At 39.7% G+C, this 16,294-nt stretch overlaps 1 protein-coding gene and 1 long non-coding RNA gene across 2 annotated transcripts; both read right to left on the bottom strand.

The window, feature by feature from the left end:
• LOC113151520 lies at positions 1–1,295 on the bottom strand. The gene is made up of 3 exons (XR_003297733.1): positions 1,029–1,295; positions 191–301; positions 1–66 (listed from the first exon to the last, which is right to left on the bottom strand). It is a non-coding gene; the product is annotated as an uncharacterized LOC113151520 (long non-coding RNA).
• Positions 1,296–2,121: 826 nt separating this feature from the next.
• Positions 2,122–14,598, bottom strand: LOC113151492 (protein FAM160A1-like). The gene is made up of 18 exons (XM_026344401.2): positions 14,425–14,598; positions 12,829–12,872; positions 11,833–12,037; positions 10,436–10,634; positions 10,122–10,343; positions 9,847–10,009; positions 9,544–9,655; positions 7,702–7,803; positions 7,478–7,534; positions 7,295–7,381; positions 7,014–7,181; positions 6,845–6,924; positions 6,562–6,731; positions 6,366–6,477; positions 4,881–6,181; positions 4,112–4,293; positions 3,905–4,025; positions 2,122–3,689 (listed from the first exon to the last, which is right to left on the bottom strand). Exons 3-18 carry the CDS (start codon positions 11,935–11,937, stop codon positions 3,457–3,459), a joined length of 3,414 nt encoding a protein of 1,137 aa, XP_026200186.1. The 5' UTR covers positions 11,938–12,037; positions 12,829–12,872; positions 14,425–14,598; the 3' UTR covers positions 2,122–3,456.
• Between the last annotated feature and the right edge of the window lie 1,696 nt (positions 14,599–16,294).

Genomic DNA, 16,294 nt, shown 5'->3' with positions numbered 1-16,294 from the left:
TTGGCCAACCTGGTCTTCATCAGACCAACATCCAGGTGAGCAGGAAACACAGAATGACGATCCCACCTGCAATTAGAAGATTGCTTAATACACATTGTGATGTAAATAAAAAAGTACATTTAATAAAACCTTTAATATTAAAGCAAATATTAGGAAAATATATGAAACAGCAGGTTGAGGTTGAGGTTACCTGAATAGGAAACAAAGTTGTTCTTATCTGACTGTGGTAATTCACCACTACCAAATGAATCATCGCTATCATCTGTTTCTACATCACTGATCCAAGTTGAAAGTGCAGCATCTACATGAAAATGAGGGTATTAAAGGTTTGTTAAAATTTCAACAAATTAATTGTAGAATAAACAAGATTTTCAACAGTTTCATGGAATTAGATTTTTCCATTTTTTGATGTTTTAATTTGAATAATAATTGAAGGTTTAAGCACAAATAGAGCCTAAAATTTAGGGATTTCACAGACTCCACTCATGGAAACACTATAATTCAATTTTCAACTGTTTATGAACTGACAAACGTAGCAGTTCACATGTTTATGCCTCACATCTATTTAGTCTACTATATGAGGCACCACAATGTCGCTCAGCAACTTCAGTAAACTTGCAGAAAGAGGAAGTGGGTAATGGCATATGTGAGAAAATGGGAGCCCAATGTCTGCGCCACAGACCTATAACAGTTGATAGCTGAAGCTACTTTGCACATTTATATTGCTCCAGCTTTTTAGTTAGATTTTTATGACTTTGTAGCTTCTTTCTTACAGTGATCCAAACGTTTTCTGTAATTTCTTAAAATGATGTAACTGAGTAATGTGAAGAGCGCTCGCTTAACTTATTTTAAATTTGTGTTTAATTAATGAAAAAGCAGATATAAATAACAATGAAGTCATAAGGTGAGCGGAACATGAGGAATCAACGATAAATCAAAATCCATGCTGATTTACTTGGTATAACATAGCAGTGACATTGGCAGGATGCTATTTTAAAGCAAACACAGCCAGCTACAGTTTGACTTACCGACAGCCCACATGAGTAGATAAACTGTGATTGTCACTATCTTCATCACCTCTTGTCCCCTTTTTCTTCTCCTACGTCAGCTGAACAACTCAGACCATAAAAGTGTCTTGACTGATCGGTATCTACCAAAGTCTTTTTGCCATCTGTAACACCACCTTAGTGTCTGTGTGTGAAGTCGTGTTAACAACACAGGAAATAGCTAACCACATTGAAATGAATAATATCATATGAAAACCTAAACCTCAACTAGCATGACTACTCGACTGTGCAAAGGTTTGAAGCCCATTATTACTATGTAGTACATTGTCAGTTTAGCCTGTCTACCTGTAGTTTATTGTTCCTCATCACTGTTTCTGTTCCCATTTCCCTCCTCAGCTCCTCTGTATACCGGGCCTGTTTCCCAGTAACCTGCAAGATACAAGGAAGATCTGATATCTTTAAATCTGCTCATCCTATTATCTTGTTAGAATGTTTTTTATTACATGTGTGCCTAATCTAAAAAATTGAAAGAAAATCTAATCTATTAACAAATGTGTTTGAAGTCCTTTAATTGCCTGAAGCCCTACTCTGGGAAAAGGAGTGTGTAGTGCTGAATGTGGATTAAGTATCGGTGGTATCTGTTTTCTGTATTTTTTACGAAGTCTTAGACCGAAGATGAGTCAGTTCATGCTGTTTTAGGACCATTATGAGCTTCTCCAGGTTCATCAGTGACTAGTTTCAGTAAGGTTATTAGCAGCAACTACCTCTACACAGAGAGTAATAAATCACCACAGCTTATTACAGTGAAATGGGAAGAGCAATGTGTTTATAAATATGTTTCATTTCCTTTGTTACCTCCTGCTATGGCTTTAAAATGTCAGTGTCACTTCTAGTGACGTTTTTAACAGAAGTTAAAGGGGGAAAAATAATTTCTCTTTCAGTATTGGTCAAACCGTAAATAAAATATTAGGCTCTCCTTCAGTGAGTTTCCTTCAGTGAGACTGCATCTCTAACCAGTGCCAACAATCCAGCGCAAAACTTTAATTCCCCTTTAAGGTTCTTGACATTACTGAAACATAAAAATAACAAATGCAAAAGAAACATACAAAAAATTAATCTGTGGAAATCAGTTTAATAATATTCACATCATTTTGGCAATAATTTACTCCAAATGGAAAGATAAGGATTTGTACAAAGAGCTGTTCACCAGCAGGTGGCAGTTTTAACACTCACACAAACACCCGAGTTAAAGCTCAAGTTAATTGTGTTTTATTTACTGTATGTAAGCAGGAATAAATTTACCTTCTACAAAAGTATGACAGCAAATAATTTATCTTTTTTTAGGAGAGAAATAAAACATTCAACGCAGTACATTAACGCATTAACACGTGGAAAAGAGAAAAATGTGTTTTTGATATTTGCATAAGTGGTTCAAGTACATTATTTGCATATTGGTTTATTGCACTGAAATCTCCGTCGGTTGAATTAAGGCTGTGTCAGTTTTGTGCCTATAGTGATTCACAATTAACGTTTGTCACTTATTTTTCTGTTTGTTTTTTATCATTTTCAGCAAAATAAAAATTCACAGTCTTGTTCAAAAAGATTTAGAGTGTTCACAAAGGCAGAACACTGAGTATATGCATCTAATAACAAAGAACAGCCGGGATAGTTAAATATAAGATACAGAAATTAATTCTTCCCACAACTGTTCATGTTCAGTTAATGTTCTGCCAGTGTATAGTCCTGGTTGAATCTACCTGGTATAAGTTATTATTTAATAACACTGGTTGTATGTTCAGATGTCTCATAAGTAGCTGTTGCTAGTGTGTCCAAACTCTTATAAATTACAAAATAAATAAAAAATACCAATATTATATGACATCAAATAATCAAGGGGTTCATTATTTATCAAAAAAATAGATAAGTAAAAAATTCTCCACCTACAGGCAACAATATATCTTATCTATCTACCTTTTGGTGGAAAATAATGTTTCATTAAAACTCTTTTTTGATCCTTGTGTATTGGTAATAATTATAAAATATTATGATTTGTTTTAATTGAGTTAGAGCAGATTAATTTAAAGTGGCATCCACAGAAATAAGGTTCTTCTATACTGAAGTACAGTAAAACTTTTAACAGCCAAAACAGCCAGTGTAGAAAACTATCAAACATATTTATAAAAAACAGAGCATTGATTCATCTTCAAAATAATTTTACAGTACAGTAAATATCATCCATATTCATATTTAGGAAATATCTACATTTTCAAGTGCTGCCAGGAATTGATATTGAACATTTTCTCACGTTTCTCACAAAAGTTGGATTTATACATGATTTGTGCTTGGGCGTTTAGATGCCTTCAATCTTGTTGTTGGGCACTCATCAGCTCCTTTGGTACATTTTCAGGAGTGCCTTCCTCCTTCCTGTACATAAACCTATAAATGAATGTCACGCCTCTCCAGTAAACTCCAGCGTGATGCTGTGCTCCTGGGCTATGGCGGCTAGCTCTTTGAGGAACTCAGCGTACAGGACGATGGCGAACACTCGGCTCTTGGCTTGTGGGGGGATTGGAGGGCAGGGCGGCAAGATGCTAAAAGGAGGCAGAGGCAGGGCGTTCTTCACTGAGCCGTTTGGAAGAGATGGATCGAGGATGATGTCGCCACATTGCGACTGGAGGCACTCTAAAAGAGGTGAAGAAACAGCTGGTTATATTGTATGGTAACAACACCCACCTGAAAAGCCCAGAATACATATATGTCATTTGTATTAAACACTAAAGTGGTAGTAAATGTCTCTTCTTTACACTGCAGCTACTTTGGAGGCTTTCATATTACCATTTCATATTACCAAATGGTATATTCATATACCATTTGTGTGTGTAGATGTGCTCACTGACCCCTGAACTTGCTGTCTTGGTCTTTAGCCAATAGGAATCTCCAGGCCTGAGTGACCAGGGAAGGATAGTCCGGTCTGGCCGCCACATAGTGCTCAATCTGAGCATGCACCGACACCAGCACCTGTGGAGAAATAATATACACAGTATTAACATTTAGATTTCTGACTTGTTGAGCCGATAAGTATGAAATGTGTGTGTGGATTTTACCTGATACAGTGTGCGTACGTTGGGCTGAATGCAGGATGTGTCTGTGCTGAGCAGGAAGGATCTCAGCAGAGGTTGTGGGTACGACGCCAACTGGGCCAGGATGCCTGTCACAAGCAGATTTACAGCAATGGAGTTTTCCAGAAGGTTCTCAAGCCGGGACAACAGGACACTGATGAAAGGACCTGTTCCCACAGTGGGAAACTACAGGTTAGTATACATACAGAGAATAACAACGAAAATGTACTTGAGATGCAGTAACTAGATGGTTTCAACCTGAACAAGCTTTAACATTTCAGTATACTAGTAGTAATAGTAGTATAAGTAGTTTTTTTAGTGCCTACACTATAAAAGTTTGTTTTACATGTATGTGTTAGTAATTCTTACTTCTGACTTCTTTCACAGTTTGGTCAATTCCTTTTATTTTCCCTGTGTCTTTAACACCACCTCCTGCTAGTTCCCCATCCAGCCACTAGATGTCATTGTCTCGCTCCTGTTCCCTGGTTCACATGCTCCCCTCGCCCTTGTGGTCTTATCACAAACTACCACAGTGACCCAACCTGCTCCTCATTCTGTGATCACCTCATTAATATATATTTTCCTCATTGTTCCTCTCAGAGTCTTAGCATTTCATTCACCTCACAGTGTGTTTATTTCTGCGTCTCCCTGTCTGGATACTTTTTTGTCTGTACATGTTTTTGACATGTGGCTATTTGGATCAACTGTAAACACTTTTGATTTCCAACAACATGTCATACAAATGAATTCCCACCTGTGCATGGAACTCCGTGGTTCCTGCTGCCTTTCTTACCACTGCTCTCTTCTCCTAACTCTTCATTGTCTTCTTCTTCCATCACCATCTCCTCCTTCCCGTCCACCTCGCCATCTTCCCACTTGGCGGGAAAGACAAACTCTTCACTGAGCTCTGTCTCATCCACTTGCAGTTGTTGCCGCAGCCGCCTGACTCGCTTCCTGAATGTGTTGATGTCATCTGTTAAGTTGTCGCAGTCCGGATCCACCCCCAGAGAGAGCATGAGTTCATAGTACTGAGACAGGAAATCATTGTTATTGTTGGTTTTGTTTCGAGGCAGATTTGGAGATTCGGCATCAGTTGTAGACTTGGAGAGGTCATGAGTCTCAAATTCAGAAAGACCATTAGATAAAGTATTTGTTACTAAACACTGTGTGGGATGCTGTGTTGGATACATGTGATTGCTAACTGCTGCGAAGTCGTTCAGGTTACAGTTTTGCGATAGTAGCTTGCCATCTTCATCAGCATCCTCACATTCGTCGATGATGTAATTCTTTGTATTGAAGCCATTGATGAAAGACTGGCGTCCCTTTAACTCTGTCTCATCTTCTCCTTCCTCCTTCCTACTCCCTGTCGCCTTTCCATAATCCTCGCTCCTTCTTCTATCTTCTTTCCCTCCATCATCACTCCTCCTTCTGGTTGACATAATACTATTAACCGTTTCCATTACCGTCCTCACTGTTGATGGTAATGTTGTTGGTGTCGCTGTCAACAAAAGATCATTTGCGATGCTTCCATGTGACCGTCGATTTGCTGCCATTATCCGCTCCAAAATTGCAGTTTTTGAGTCTTTCTGAGCAATAAGATCATAAACCAGAACGTCATCCTGAAACTCTGACTCTTCTATATAAGAGCCGTGCACCAGCTTGGTTGCAGTACGCTTCATTTCTTGGATGTGTCGAGGTGGTAAAGGCGGAGGTATAGGCGTGGACATATCCACGCATACACCACCATTTAACAGATCTGTGTTTGTAACCACTGATGAAGAGGATTCATCGTCTGCAAAAATGTCATCCCACTCTAGTTCCATGGCCGAGCTGGCTCTTCCAGCCTGGTTGCATGTGGAGATTGTATCAGAGGAGGATGGGGTTGGGGAGAGGGTCGTAGGGGGAGGTGTGATGACCAGAGAGCAGATGGAGTCACTCTTGCCTCGCTGTACGAGCTCTTCTTCATCTTCTAAGTTATCCACTGGCGTGTCGGATCGGCATTCATTAGGTGGAGGGTCAATCCCATCATACAGAGCTGACCAGTGCCGACAAGCCCTACACACACAAAACACAAAACAGGTGTGATGCATTTGGTGTTTTCCTTTACTCTAGTATTAAACCAAGCCATCATCCAAGTCATTACATCACTGCATTCTTCTTCTAAGTAAAAAGCACCATATTAAACCACAGTCAAAGGCTTAATTTAACAGTAGAGAAATAGAAAGTAAGGTACTCCAACCTGTGGGAGGTGGAAATGGCTTGGCGTGCGTCCCAGAGGTAGTGAAGGTAGTTTACATCCATCAGAAAGTCTGAACCCCGACAGTAACCAACACTGTCTGATACTGACAAATCTGACACAGACAGAATTGAGGTTAGAAGCCTAGATATATTAAATACTGTCCATTTATCTACTTATGTATGTTGGTTGTACTGACCTGCTCTAGGCCAGTGGATATGCTCGGACTGTGAGTTTGTGTTTTGGAAGTACACAGGGCACCAAGACGGCATGAGGAGCAGGAAGGAGGCAGCACTAGAGGAGTAACAGTCTCTCTTCTTCAAGGAGAAGCGCTGCTTCTTGCTCAGGTGGCTGCAGGGAATCAAATACCTGAAATTACAAAAACACGTCATGCTTTTGTTTAATGTTGACATTAAATATATTTATAATATTCACATTCACCTATTTTGGTCCATTTTGTCCAAAAAAAGGATCAAACTGACCTGAACACCAGCTGCAGCATAACGTCTTCACAGAAGAGACCAATCAGAGTCCTGAACAGAGCCAGCGACACTGTACCCAACTGACAGACACACATAGTGCGAGGCCAAATCATGTATTATATTAGGCTATTAAGCAACTGAACAGTGTATGACAAATCCTATGACATACCTGGAAAGGGGTGTTGACCCTGCTGACCAGCGTGTCCAGGATGTGCACGTTGTCGTGCGTGTGCAGCAGGATGAAGGACAGGAAGGTCTGGAGAAGGGCGGGCTCAGAGATGGAACGGAGAAACAGATCCAGGTACGCCGTGGTGGTCATCACCTCCTCCAGCGTCAACTACACATGCACACAGATATTTATGCTTAAACCAGAGCTCACATGATGTATTAACACGCTGAGGTACCAGGTTGTCAGGACAAACAGTGGGTTAACATGACGTGTTTTGCTACCTTGTGCAGAGCCGGAGCCAGAACAGGCACCAGGAAGCCATTGTAGATATAACTTAACAGCTGAGACCGGATGGTGGGATGAGTAACCTATGAGACACAGATACAGACACTGTGACTGTTCGATGCTTCCTTTAAATACCGGTATCATTATTCACAGTATTAGTATGTGTCTGTATGCGTTACCTTGGCAACAGCGCTGCAGAAGTCCAGTGAGTGCAGGAAGTGGACGAGAGCTGGAACCTGTTGGTTTACAAACCCACTCCTTCTTAAATATATTTTTGATTCGTTTAGATAAAATATTTCACATCTTTGATCAATTATTTTTCTTCTAGCAGCAACATGAAGTTCACATTTTTTTTAAATGCATTATTAAACCCCTATAGGGACATTATGCAGGACACGGATACCTGCTGCCAATCAGCCGGGTCCAGACAGTGCCAGTCTTCACTGTAAACCTGCAGCCTGGCTGGAAGAGACGAGTACAGGCCAGACAGACCTGTGGCCAGCACCTGAAAACACACAGACAACTTTATGGTGACTCTTCTGCACAAACAGACATAAGTCTTTAGATTTATGTCAGATGTGCACAAACACATATTCACACACAGACTGTTGTGAAGTAAATCCCACAGTGGCTGTTTTCTTCAAATAAGACTGTATTATGAAATCACCTCTCTTTAATATAGACTCTCCTTCTCTGAACAGGCAGAATGAGAAATACTTCAAAAACTCTCTGATACCACTGCTTCATTTGAGATGATCACTATTTTTTTGCGTGTTGAAATGAGGCAAAAAAACAATTAGCAAAATATATCTGCTTTGAAAAAGAGTCGTCTGCTTCGAGAATAAGGGTATGAGGGAATAATTACATTGATTTGTTTTGTGTTATTCATTTACTAAAAGAGTCTTTATACATCCATTTTGTTAGAAGTATACTGATTCACTTTTCATGTATGTAGACCACAGTACATATAAACCTGCAGTCAGCAGCTGGTTAGCTTAGCTTAGCATTAAGCTTGGAAACAGAGGGAACATCTGGCCTGACTCTGTCCAGGGATGAAAACATACTGCTACCAGTAGCTTTAAACCAAAGCTAATAAATTAACATGTATTATTTTTCTGTTCTGTTCTCACGTCTCTTCATAAAACTTCAACATGCTAAATATTAAATCAGATCACAGCACATGTGCTAGCAGGCTAAGTGTTTACCCTCGTTTCCAGTATTTATGCTAAGCTAAGCTAACTGAGAGTACTATCAGATGTAGCTTTACTTTAAAAGCAAAAGTGCTTCCCACACTGCACTTTAATAAGAAAACGGGAAACAAGGAGAGACACAAGGATGGAGAGGAGGAAAGTATGATCGTGGACATGAATATAAACAGCAGCAGCAGCTTCAATGCAAAAGTCTCGTTAACAATCAGGCAACTGTCCAATCATGTGCAGGTTTACTAATCCTTCTCCGTGCACGAGCCAATCCGGTTCTGATTTACTAATCTGCTCTGTACATAAAGATTGAGGTCAGAGTTTGGTCACATGGGCTTAAATCTAATACACATACACAGGTGGCACGTGCTTGAGTGTCTCAGCTCATACAACCCCCTCTCCTCTCTTTCTTCCAACTAAACAAACAGCAAAATGGCCGACACAAGTGTGGAAACCTGAAGAGCTAAATATGTTTCATAGCTTTACCGTCATTACTGGGGTAATTGTGTCACTTCCCTTTTTCTCCTTTTCCTATAAATAAATAAATAAATACCACGCATTGTTCTCGCCATCTCATTTCTACCTCAGCCGCCTGCAGTCTATCTAACCCTCTCTGTGTGTCACACATCGCTCCCGGAGGAAGCAGCATGAGCTCATTAGCTGATTACATAACTTGTGATGATGAGATTACAATGCAGAGGGGACACGGGTGGACACAATGACCCACACAATGCAACCATTCATTAAAACAGCAATCTCATTCATCAAGAAATGTCAGTGAATTAATAAAGGAGTGGCTTTTGTAATTTGTTAACAAGATAAAAGGGTTGTTTTTTTAGAGAATGAAACAGTTTTATTACTTCAATACAGAGAGATTAGCTGAGCTAACGTGAAAAGCACCTTTTTCATTCTCCACATCTGTGATATGATATAATTTTAAAGATTTTCACAGTTTTAACTGTAATTTAGCAGTGATGCATGTGTGTGTGTGTGTGTGTCTGTGTGTGTGTGTGTGTGTGTGTGTGTGTGTGTGTGTGTGCACTCACAGGACAGAAATACGTGTTCTCTGCGATGTGGTGAGCAACTCGAGGCTCGGAGGCCGACAGAGACATGATGAGCAGAAGAGCATCTCTGGCCTGTTGACCGACCGAACCCTGTCTGAGAGAGAGAGAGAGATAATAAAGCTGGTTTCACAGACACTTGTTGTTCTTAGTGATATAAATATATATGTCTGTGTATACCTACTGCATGTAGCTGTGTATAGAGTACTCTTGGATATACTTGTGTGTATTCCAACTTTAAGTATACCTATGTATGTCTGTGCTATGTGAGCATGTTTGTATACCTACCTGTGTGTGTACGGTATGAGAAGGGAGAAAAGGAGAAAGTTGGCGGCTCCCTGGTCCTCGCTCGTGTGGAAGAACAGTTCGAGCACCGAGGGATCTTTGACCAGAGCTACACAGAGCTGGTACAACAGGAAGATCAGCTCCGCCTCCACCACGCCACCACTGTCTAAGGAAGGGGTCACAGTTGCTCTTTAATCTGATTAGCACAGAAAAAGACGACTTGACAGTGATAGCAGGTGTTTCAAATTGTTGCTTTCGCACATGCCCAGCCGACTCACCAGTTCCAGCCCCAGAGCAGGAGGCCAGCAGCATCATGAGCGGTCGTAGAACAGGTTTATGGTGCAGCAGAGGCTGTTTCGCCTGAGACAGGAGCATCTGGTACATCCTGAGCTGCTCCAGTTTCATGTCCTCAGTAAACTGTCTCCTTAGGCTCCACAGAAACAGCCTCTCCATCACACCCTCCAGAACCACAAACTCCAGGATGGGGCCCATGGCTCCTCCTGGTGTCAGTGTGTAACACACATCAGACAAATACAATACAAAGCAAGTGGCATGAACGATGAAACATGTTTTTTTTTTATCCTCCTCTTACCTTGCCCCGCCTCCTCCTCCATCAGCAGGAAGAGCATGTGCTCCACGTAGTTCTGGACGGCGCTGGCTTCGTCTGCCGGGATGGGACCGAGCCGCAACACTCCAGAGCCGCCGCCGCTGCTGCTGCCATGACCAGAGAGGAAACTCAGCGCACCAGTGCTGCTACGACCTGGCTCATGTTTCTCCAGGATCTTCACTACCTGCAGACAGAGGGACATTGCAGACGTCCTCAACTGTGAGTGTGTTTCCATCCAGAAGTTTTTGTCAGAATTTTTAATTTCCGTGCAGTGAAGACAGATAAATAAATCGCTAAATACATCAAACATGCAACTTAAACATCACTTAAGAGACTGTAACTGTCCTCACATTAGTGCATGAAGAAAACATAAATGGCACATTTCATCAACGTCTGACTGATCTTTCTTGAATTATGACTTGAATTATGGGTGTTTTAGTTGAACAAGCTGGAGATTTTGTGACTTCTGACATTTGTATTTTCCTCAATAAAAAAAAAGAGGATCATTACATCTGTAAGATGAAGGAGTTTAAGCTGCGGCTCCTCTAAAGGCCATTTGATGCAGGTTCAAGAAAAACTCCTGTAGAAAAAATGCCACTATATCTGGAGATAAACCATGCACTTATAGGATTTTCCTGTAAAATACGACTGTACAGGTTTGTACCAGCAGGAGAAAATCAAATTAAAATACCTGTGACATGTTTGTATCAAAATAAATGTGGTTATTTAGGCTGGATGACTTGTTGCAATTTTAAATGGAAAGCTAATTATAGTCCTTTTGAAAATTATTGTTCCATCAAGAAAATTACTTTTCTTTCATAAGATATTTTCATATTAATCGTGGCATTTTCATCACATCTGAATTCAATCCATTATACTTTAACACTATTATGCATAATGGTCACTACAGTGGAGCAGAGTTTGGCTCCAGCACTCAGTCTCTTTGAAATCTTAAATTGTTTTAAAGTCTTTATTCATTAGATGTTTAGAACATCTGTAGATAACAGTTCATTGTTGCATTGGTGAAGAAGGAGTTATTACATGAATGAAAAGAGAGAAAGAGAAGAGTGTAATCCACTGTCTGGACTTGTGTTAACCTTTGACCTGAACTACAGACAAGAGCCACACACATGCACAAACACTTCTCCGCACATAGAGGCAGACATGTAGAGAGAGGCTGGTTCTAAATGGGTCCTGTGTTTAAGGGCCAAAGTCTGAGTCAGTGACGCAGGCACATACACAATCACACGCTGTGTCTGCCAGCCATTATGAGGAAAGTAGGACGGACTCTAGAGACTGAGACAGAGACAGCAACAGGAACTAACAGGAAAATTAGCCTTATGGAGGATGTCTGGAGGATGGTTGGTGGATGAGTTCATTACCTGAGCCCAGTGGTTCTTAAACACAATCATGCAGGTTTCGGGGTCGACCCCTTTCAGCGTGAGCGACTTCTTCCGGCTGCCCCCAACAAGCACAGAGGCCATCATTTTGACTGGCTGTCAGGCGGCTATAGCCTGTTCCAGCTCAGGATGTGGGACGGTGCCTAGCTGGTTCATTCAGCCCAGGATCAGGCTCTTTTCCTGGGCCCTGCAGCCAAAAAGATGGAGGAGAACAGAGTAGAGATTTTTTATTATACTTCTTATTGCTCTATTACAGTGCAGAGATCTGCAAATATGGCAGACGTCCAGGGGATTACCAGTGCTATTGCTAATTACTGACATGCGTATGTGGTTATGATATGTGTTTCTCTACCTGTTGTCGAAGCATAAAAAGTGCTTTTAGCTTGATTTCCCTCCTCTCAGACACCTTTTAATTTATTTAATCTAAATAATGAAATCAATTTAGGAAGGTAATCCATGATAGTGAGTGTTATTTTCAGCCATGCACCAGTTCTGTGTCCACTACTTTCATACAGACTCCAATTTCTCAGAACTATTAGACTGATTACGATGAACTAGAATTCATGCCCAGAGGATGAATCCTCCTGTTTTTCTTCTGTAGTTGCATTATGAAGGTGACTTTTGTGATTTCATCCTGGAAGGCAGGAAACACATTTCAAACTTGTACAACATTTAGTAAACTTTATAATTTATGTTGCTGTTATGCTTACTTATTCAGTAATTCTATGTATCGGAGTATACTTCTTCAAATACTGATTTTCTGTTTATCTCTGTGTTCATCTCTGTAATACTCTCTCTCTCTCTCTCTGTCCAAAAACTAGCACCAGCGAAAGCCAGAAGAGGAAGTAAGGGTCGTCAGCGGCATCAAGCAAACAGGAAAAATGGAAATGCCGTGTCCAAATCCCACCCTGGGCGTTCCAGGACATTCCATGAATTCCCAGGGAGCTCTCCAGTAAATCCTCTATACAGTAGACCTACCTCTGTGCTGCTGCCGAGACAACATGAGCGAGGGAGCCTGGTGCCTGTTGACATGAAAGAGAGAGAAATGAAAGGTTGTAAAGTGTCTGTCTCACACACACACACACACACAGTGTACAGATCCATCATTTACCATCTGGACCTCTAATCTGAGTGTGTGTTCAGGGCAAACACTTGGATTTTGGTCCAATTTCCTGTTCCCATCAAGTGTGTGTGTGTGTGTGTGTGTGTGTGTGTGTGTGTGTGTGTGTGTGTGTGTGAAGGAGAGATGTAATCCGCGATGAGACCATGATGTTTAATCCCAAACCACGACTGTGAGTGTCTGTGTGTGTCCTCGTTCAGACACAGTCACATGCCGTCACACAAACTAGGGATTAAACACACACTCAGATTGAGTGGAGGTGTTCAGATCTCACACTGACCTTGTTTTTTAGGTCATTATTTCAGACATTTAAGCTGATTAAAGTTGAATTATGATAATAAAACACTATTTTGTGTCTGTGCACTTTGGCAGGACGCTCGCTCGGCCTGATCCTAACCTGCAGCTTTTAAATTACAGGACAGGTTTTTCCTACCCAGGAAAGGTTTTGAGCTTTATTCGGTGTTTGCACAGTTGTTGCATTCACACAGATTTCCTAAGTAACGAGACAAACAAACAGAACCAGAAACATTCTGGGTGACCATAGCACCTATGTTTTCTCACTGAAAACTATATGCTTTTATGCTGTTATTTGCTGTTGCTGAAGTCAAATGTATGTAAAACAATTTGTTAGTGCATTCAACAACATGCTAACATCTTTTTATTTAGGAAAAGCTATTGATTAGTAACCTTTAGAAGAGGAGATTGACATTATCCTCTTCATAAAGTCTATAAATAAACATATAAACCATAGTGTTCTGGGGTGATGTGGTTTTATTTTAATGGACATAAGTTCACTCATCTGACCCTGAACACAGCACCAAATCCTGTAGTATGTTCGCTCTGTGTGTGGCGGGCACATGCATGTTAATACTTCTAACATTACAAATACACACACACACACACACACACACACACACACACACACACACACACACACACTTAAGCATAAATATATAGTAAATTATAATACTCTCTTTTGCTTTGTTGAATCCTAATATGGTCTAAAATTTGAGGCTTTACTACTGCGTTTCTATCAACTGTATGTCCTTTCTGTTTGACTGTTTTACTATTTTACTATTCTATTCTGTTTTTCTCTGTTTTCAGTTTACCAGAGCAATATTTGATCTGCTTCATTTTGTGCACTCATTTGTGGTTATTTTACAATACCCTTTTCTGCTTTATTCTGGTGTCTTTTATCTGTTCCTGTCTAAAATCTTCTGTGCTATTTTGTTCTCTTATGCTTTATTTACTTAAAGTATGATTTACTCTACTTTGTTATATTCTGATTGTCTTTCTGTAAATGTTCTTCTGTGAGCTGCCATTTTCTACATATAAGAAACACTAATACAAGTTAATTGACCATTGAAACACAGTCTACATGATAATACAGTGTTTAACTGAATATTGATATGATATTATAACTAATATTATTCCACTCCACAAACGGGTCTTACCTGGTTAATGAGAGATAAGGTAATGTCAGTCCTTCTATCTGTTGCTCCTTCTTCCCAAAACAAAATTAATGCCTTTTTAAGTTCGGTTTTGGTCTATGATAAAGGAGTATAATGTTGTGAAGTCATGGGTTTTGCTGTTTATGTCAGGCCGGCCCGCTCCTGAACGCTGCCCCGTTTGAGGCTTTAAGCCGCTCAGCTGTCAATTACTCTGCTGCCCGCAGCGTGACCCATAGCCACGCCCACTACGTATCCAACGACCCCCCCCCCCCCCCACGACACAAACCACGCCCATTTATACAGTATTAGAATTATGACAATAATAATATTAGTTTGTAGTATTCCAACACATACTGTGTATATCTTCTTGTACACATTGATAACATACTGCATTCTCACATCTAGACATTACTAATGTATGTACTTAGTTGTATTTTAAATATATATCAGAGAAGATATTTTAGTCAGTAATTAAAATATACGTTCATAAAAATATGAATGAGAATTTAAAAAATCATGTATTTCTGATAAAGGGGTGAATTTGTAGAATTCAATTATAGCCTTAATTATGTTAATGAAAACTATGTATTAAATACATAATATGTTCTAATATGGTTTTGTCTTTATGTGGATACTTACACACAGACGTTTTTAAAGTTTTTTAGATCTACAGACTGATAGCAGATTTAGTTGCAGAGTAGCAGACCTGTTCCCATAAGGGTTGGTATTTTGCTGTCGCCTGATACTGTTTGGACAGAGGTGTGTCAGTGCTGTACTCTGGTGGCAAAACATTGAAACTACAAGTTTTTAACTGAAGCTGAGTCACACTTTTCATTCATATTCATCTCTACAGGTATTATGAATGAAGATTACAGATTTTTAACCACTTAATGGGATGTTTTGTGATACAGATCACAGAGTATTTAAAACCAGACAGACAAGTTTATATCTTAAAACATGTCAGTTATGATTTGATGTTCTTGGTCATAAGTTACTGTACATCTTTAAAAAATTAACATTTTGAGTATTAAAGTCATTAGTTGTCTCTGAAATATGGACAAAGTACAACCAACCAAGAATAAAATGGCACAGAAGATCTCCTGTGAATGATCTCACAGCATAAACGGAGCAGAAATGAAAACACAATAGCCTCAGTTAAAAAAAAAAAATACTGCTGATAGTTTGGACCTGTTAATACCACTTTACATTCCTCCATGTTCCACTTTGAAACATGTCGAAAACTGCTTTTCTGTAAATTTCTTTCTCTCTGTTGCATTCATTGAACTTCTTTTATTGAATACTATATGTATTTTTTAGCTACACTGGCTCAGCTCCATGTGTTAATGTCTGTTTGTTGGCTCAACATTTGTTTGTGTGACTTTGTGGTTGTTTCGTGGCTCTTTGTGGCCTCTCCTTCCACCTGCGCTACTTTTTGTGTCTCTTCGTAGTTGTTTTATATCATCTTTTGTTTCATTGTATCAGTTGTTTTGAGTGTCAGTGTTACCACTTTACGCTACTTTGCTCATTTAGTTGTTTTGCTCTCACTGTGGCTGTTTTGTATTTGTTTAGCATCTAGTGAAACTTGTTTTTATCTGTGTATACTTAGTACTTTTTTTTGTGTTAATTTTCAATGTCTCCCCAATGGCCGTCTGTAATTTAAGTTTTTTGGTCACAATATGTCATCAGTATCTCTTTGTGGTTATCCTCTTGTTTTCCTTTTATTGAATGTAGTTTTAGATGTCTTTGTTGTTGTGTTTTTCTGGTTTAGTTGTGATTTGCACATAGAGTGTGTAGTTGGTTTTAAAACTTTTTAAAACTAAATCTTACATTTTCTTTTCTTATATTATAGCCATATCACATAACACTACACTTT

The sequence above is a fragment of the Anabas testudineus genome, chromosome 18 (genome assembly GCF_900324465.2).
Source record: "Anabas testudineus chromosome 18, fAnaTes1.2, whole genome shotgun sequence".
NCBI lineage: Eukaryota > Metazoa > Chordata > Actinopteri > Anabantiformes > Anabantidae > Anabas > Anabas testudineus.
This window is presented reverse-complemented; position numbering and strand designations above follow the sequence as displayed.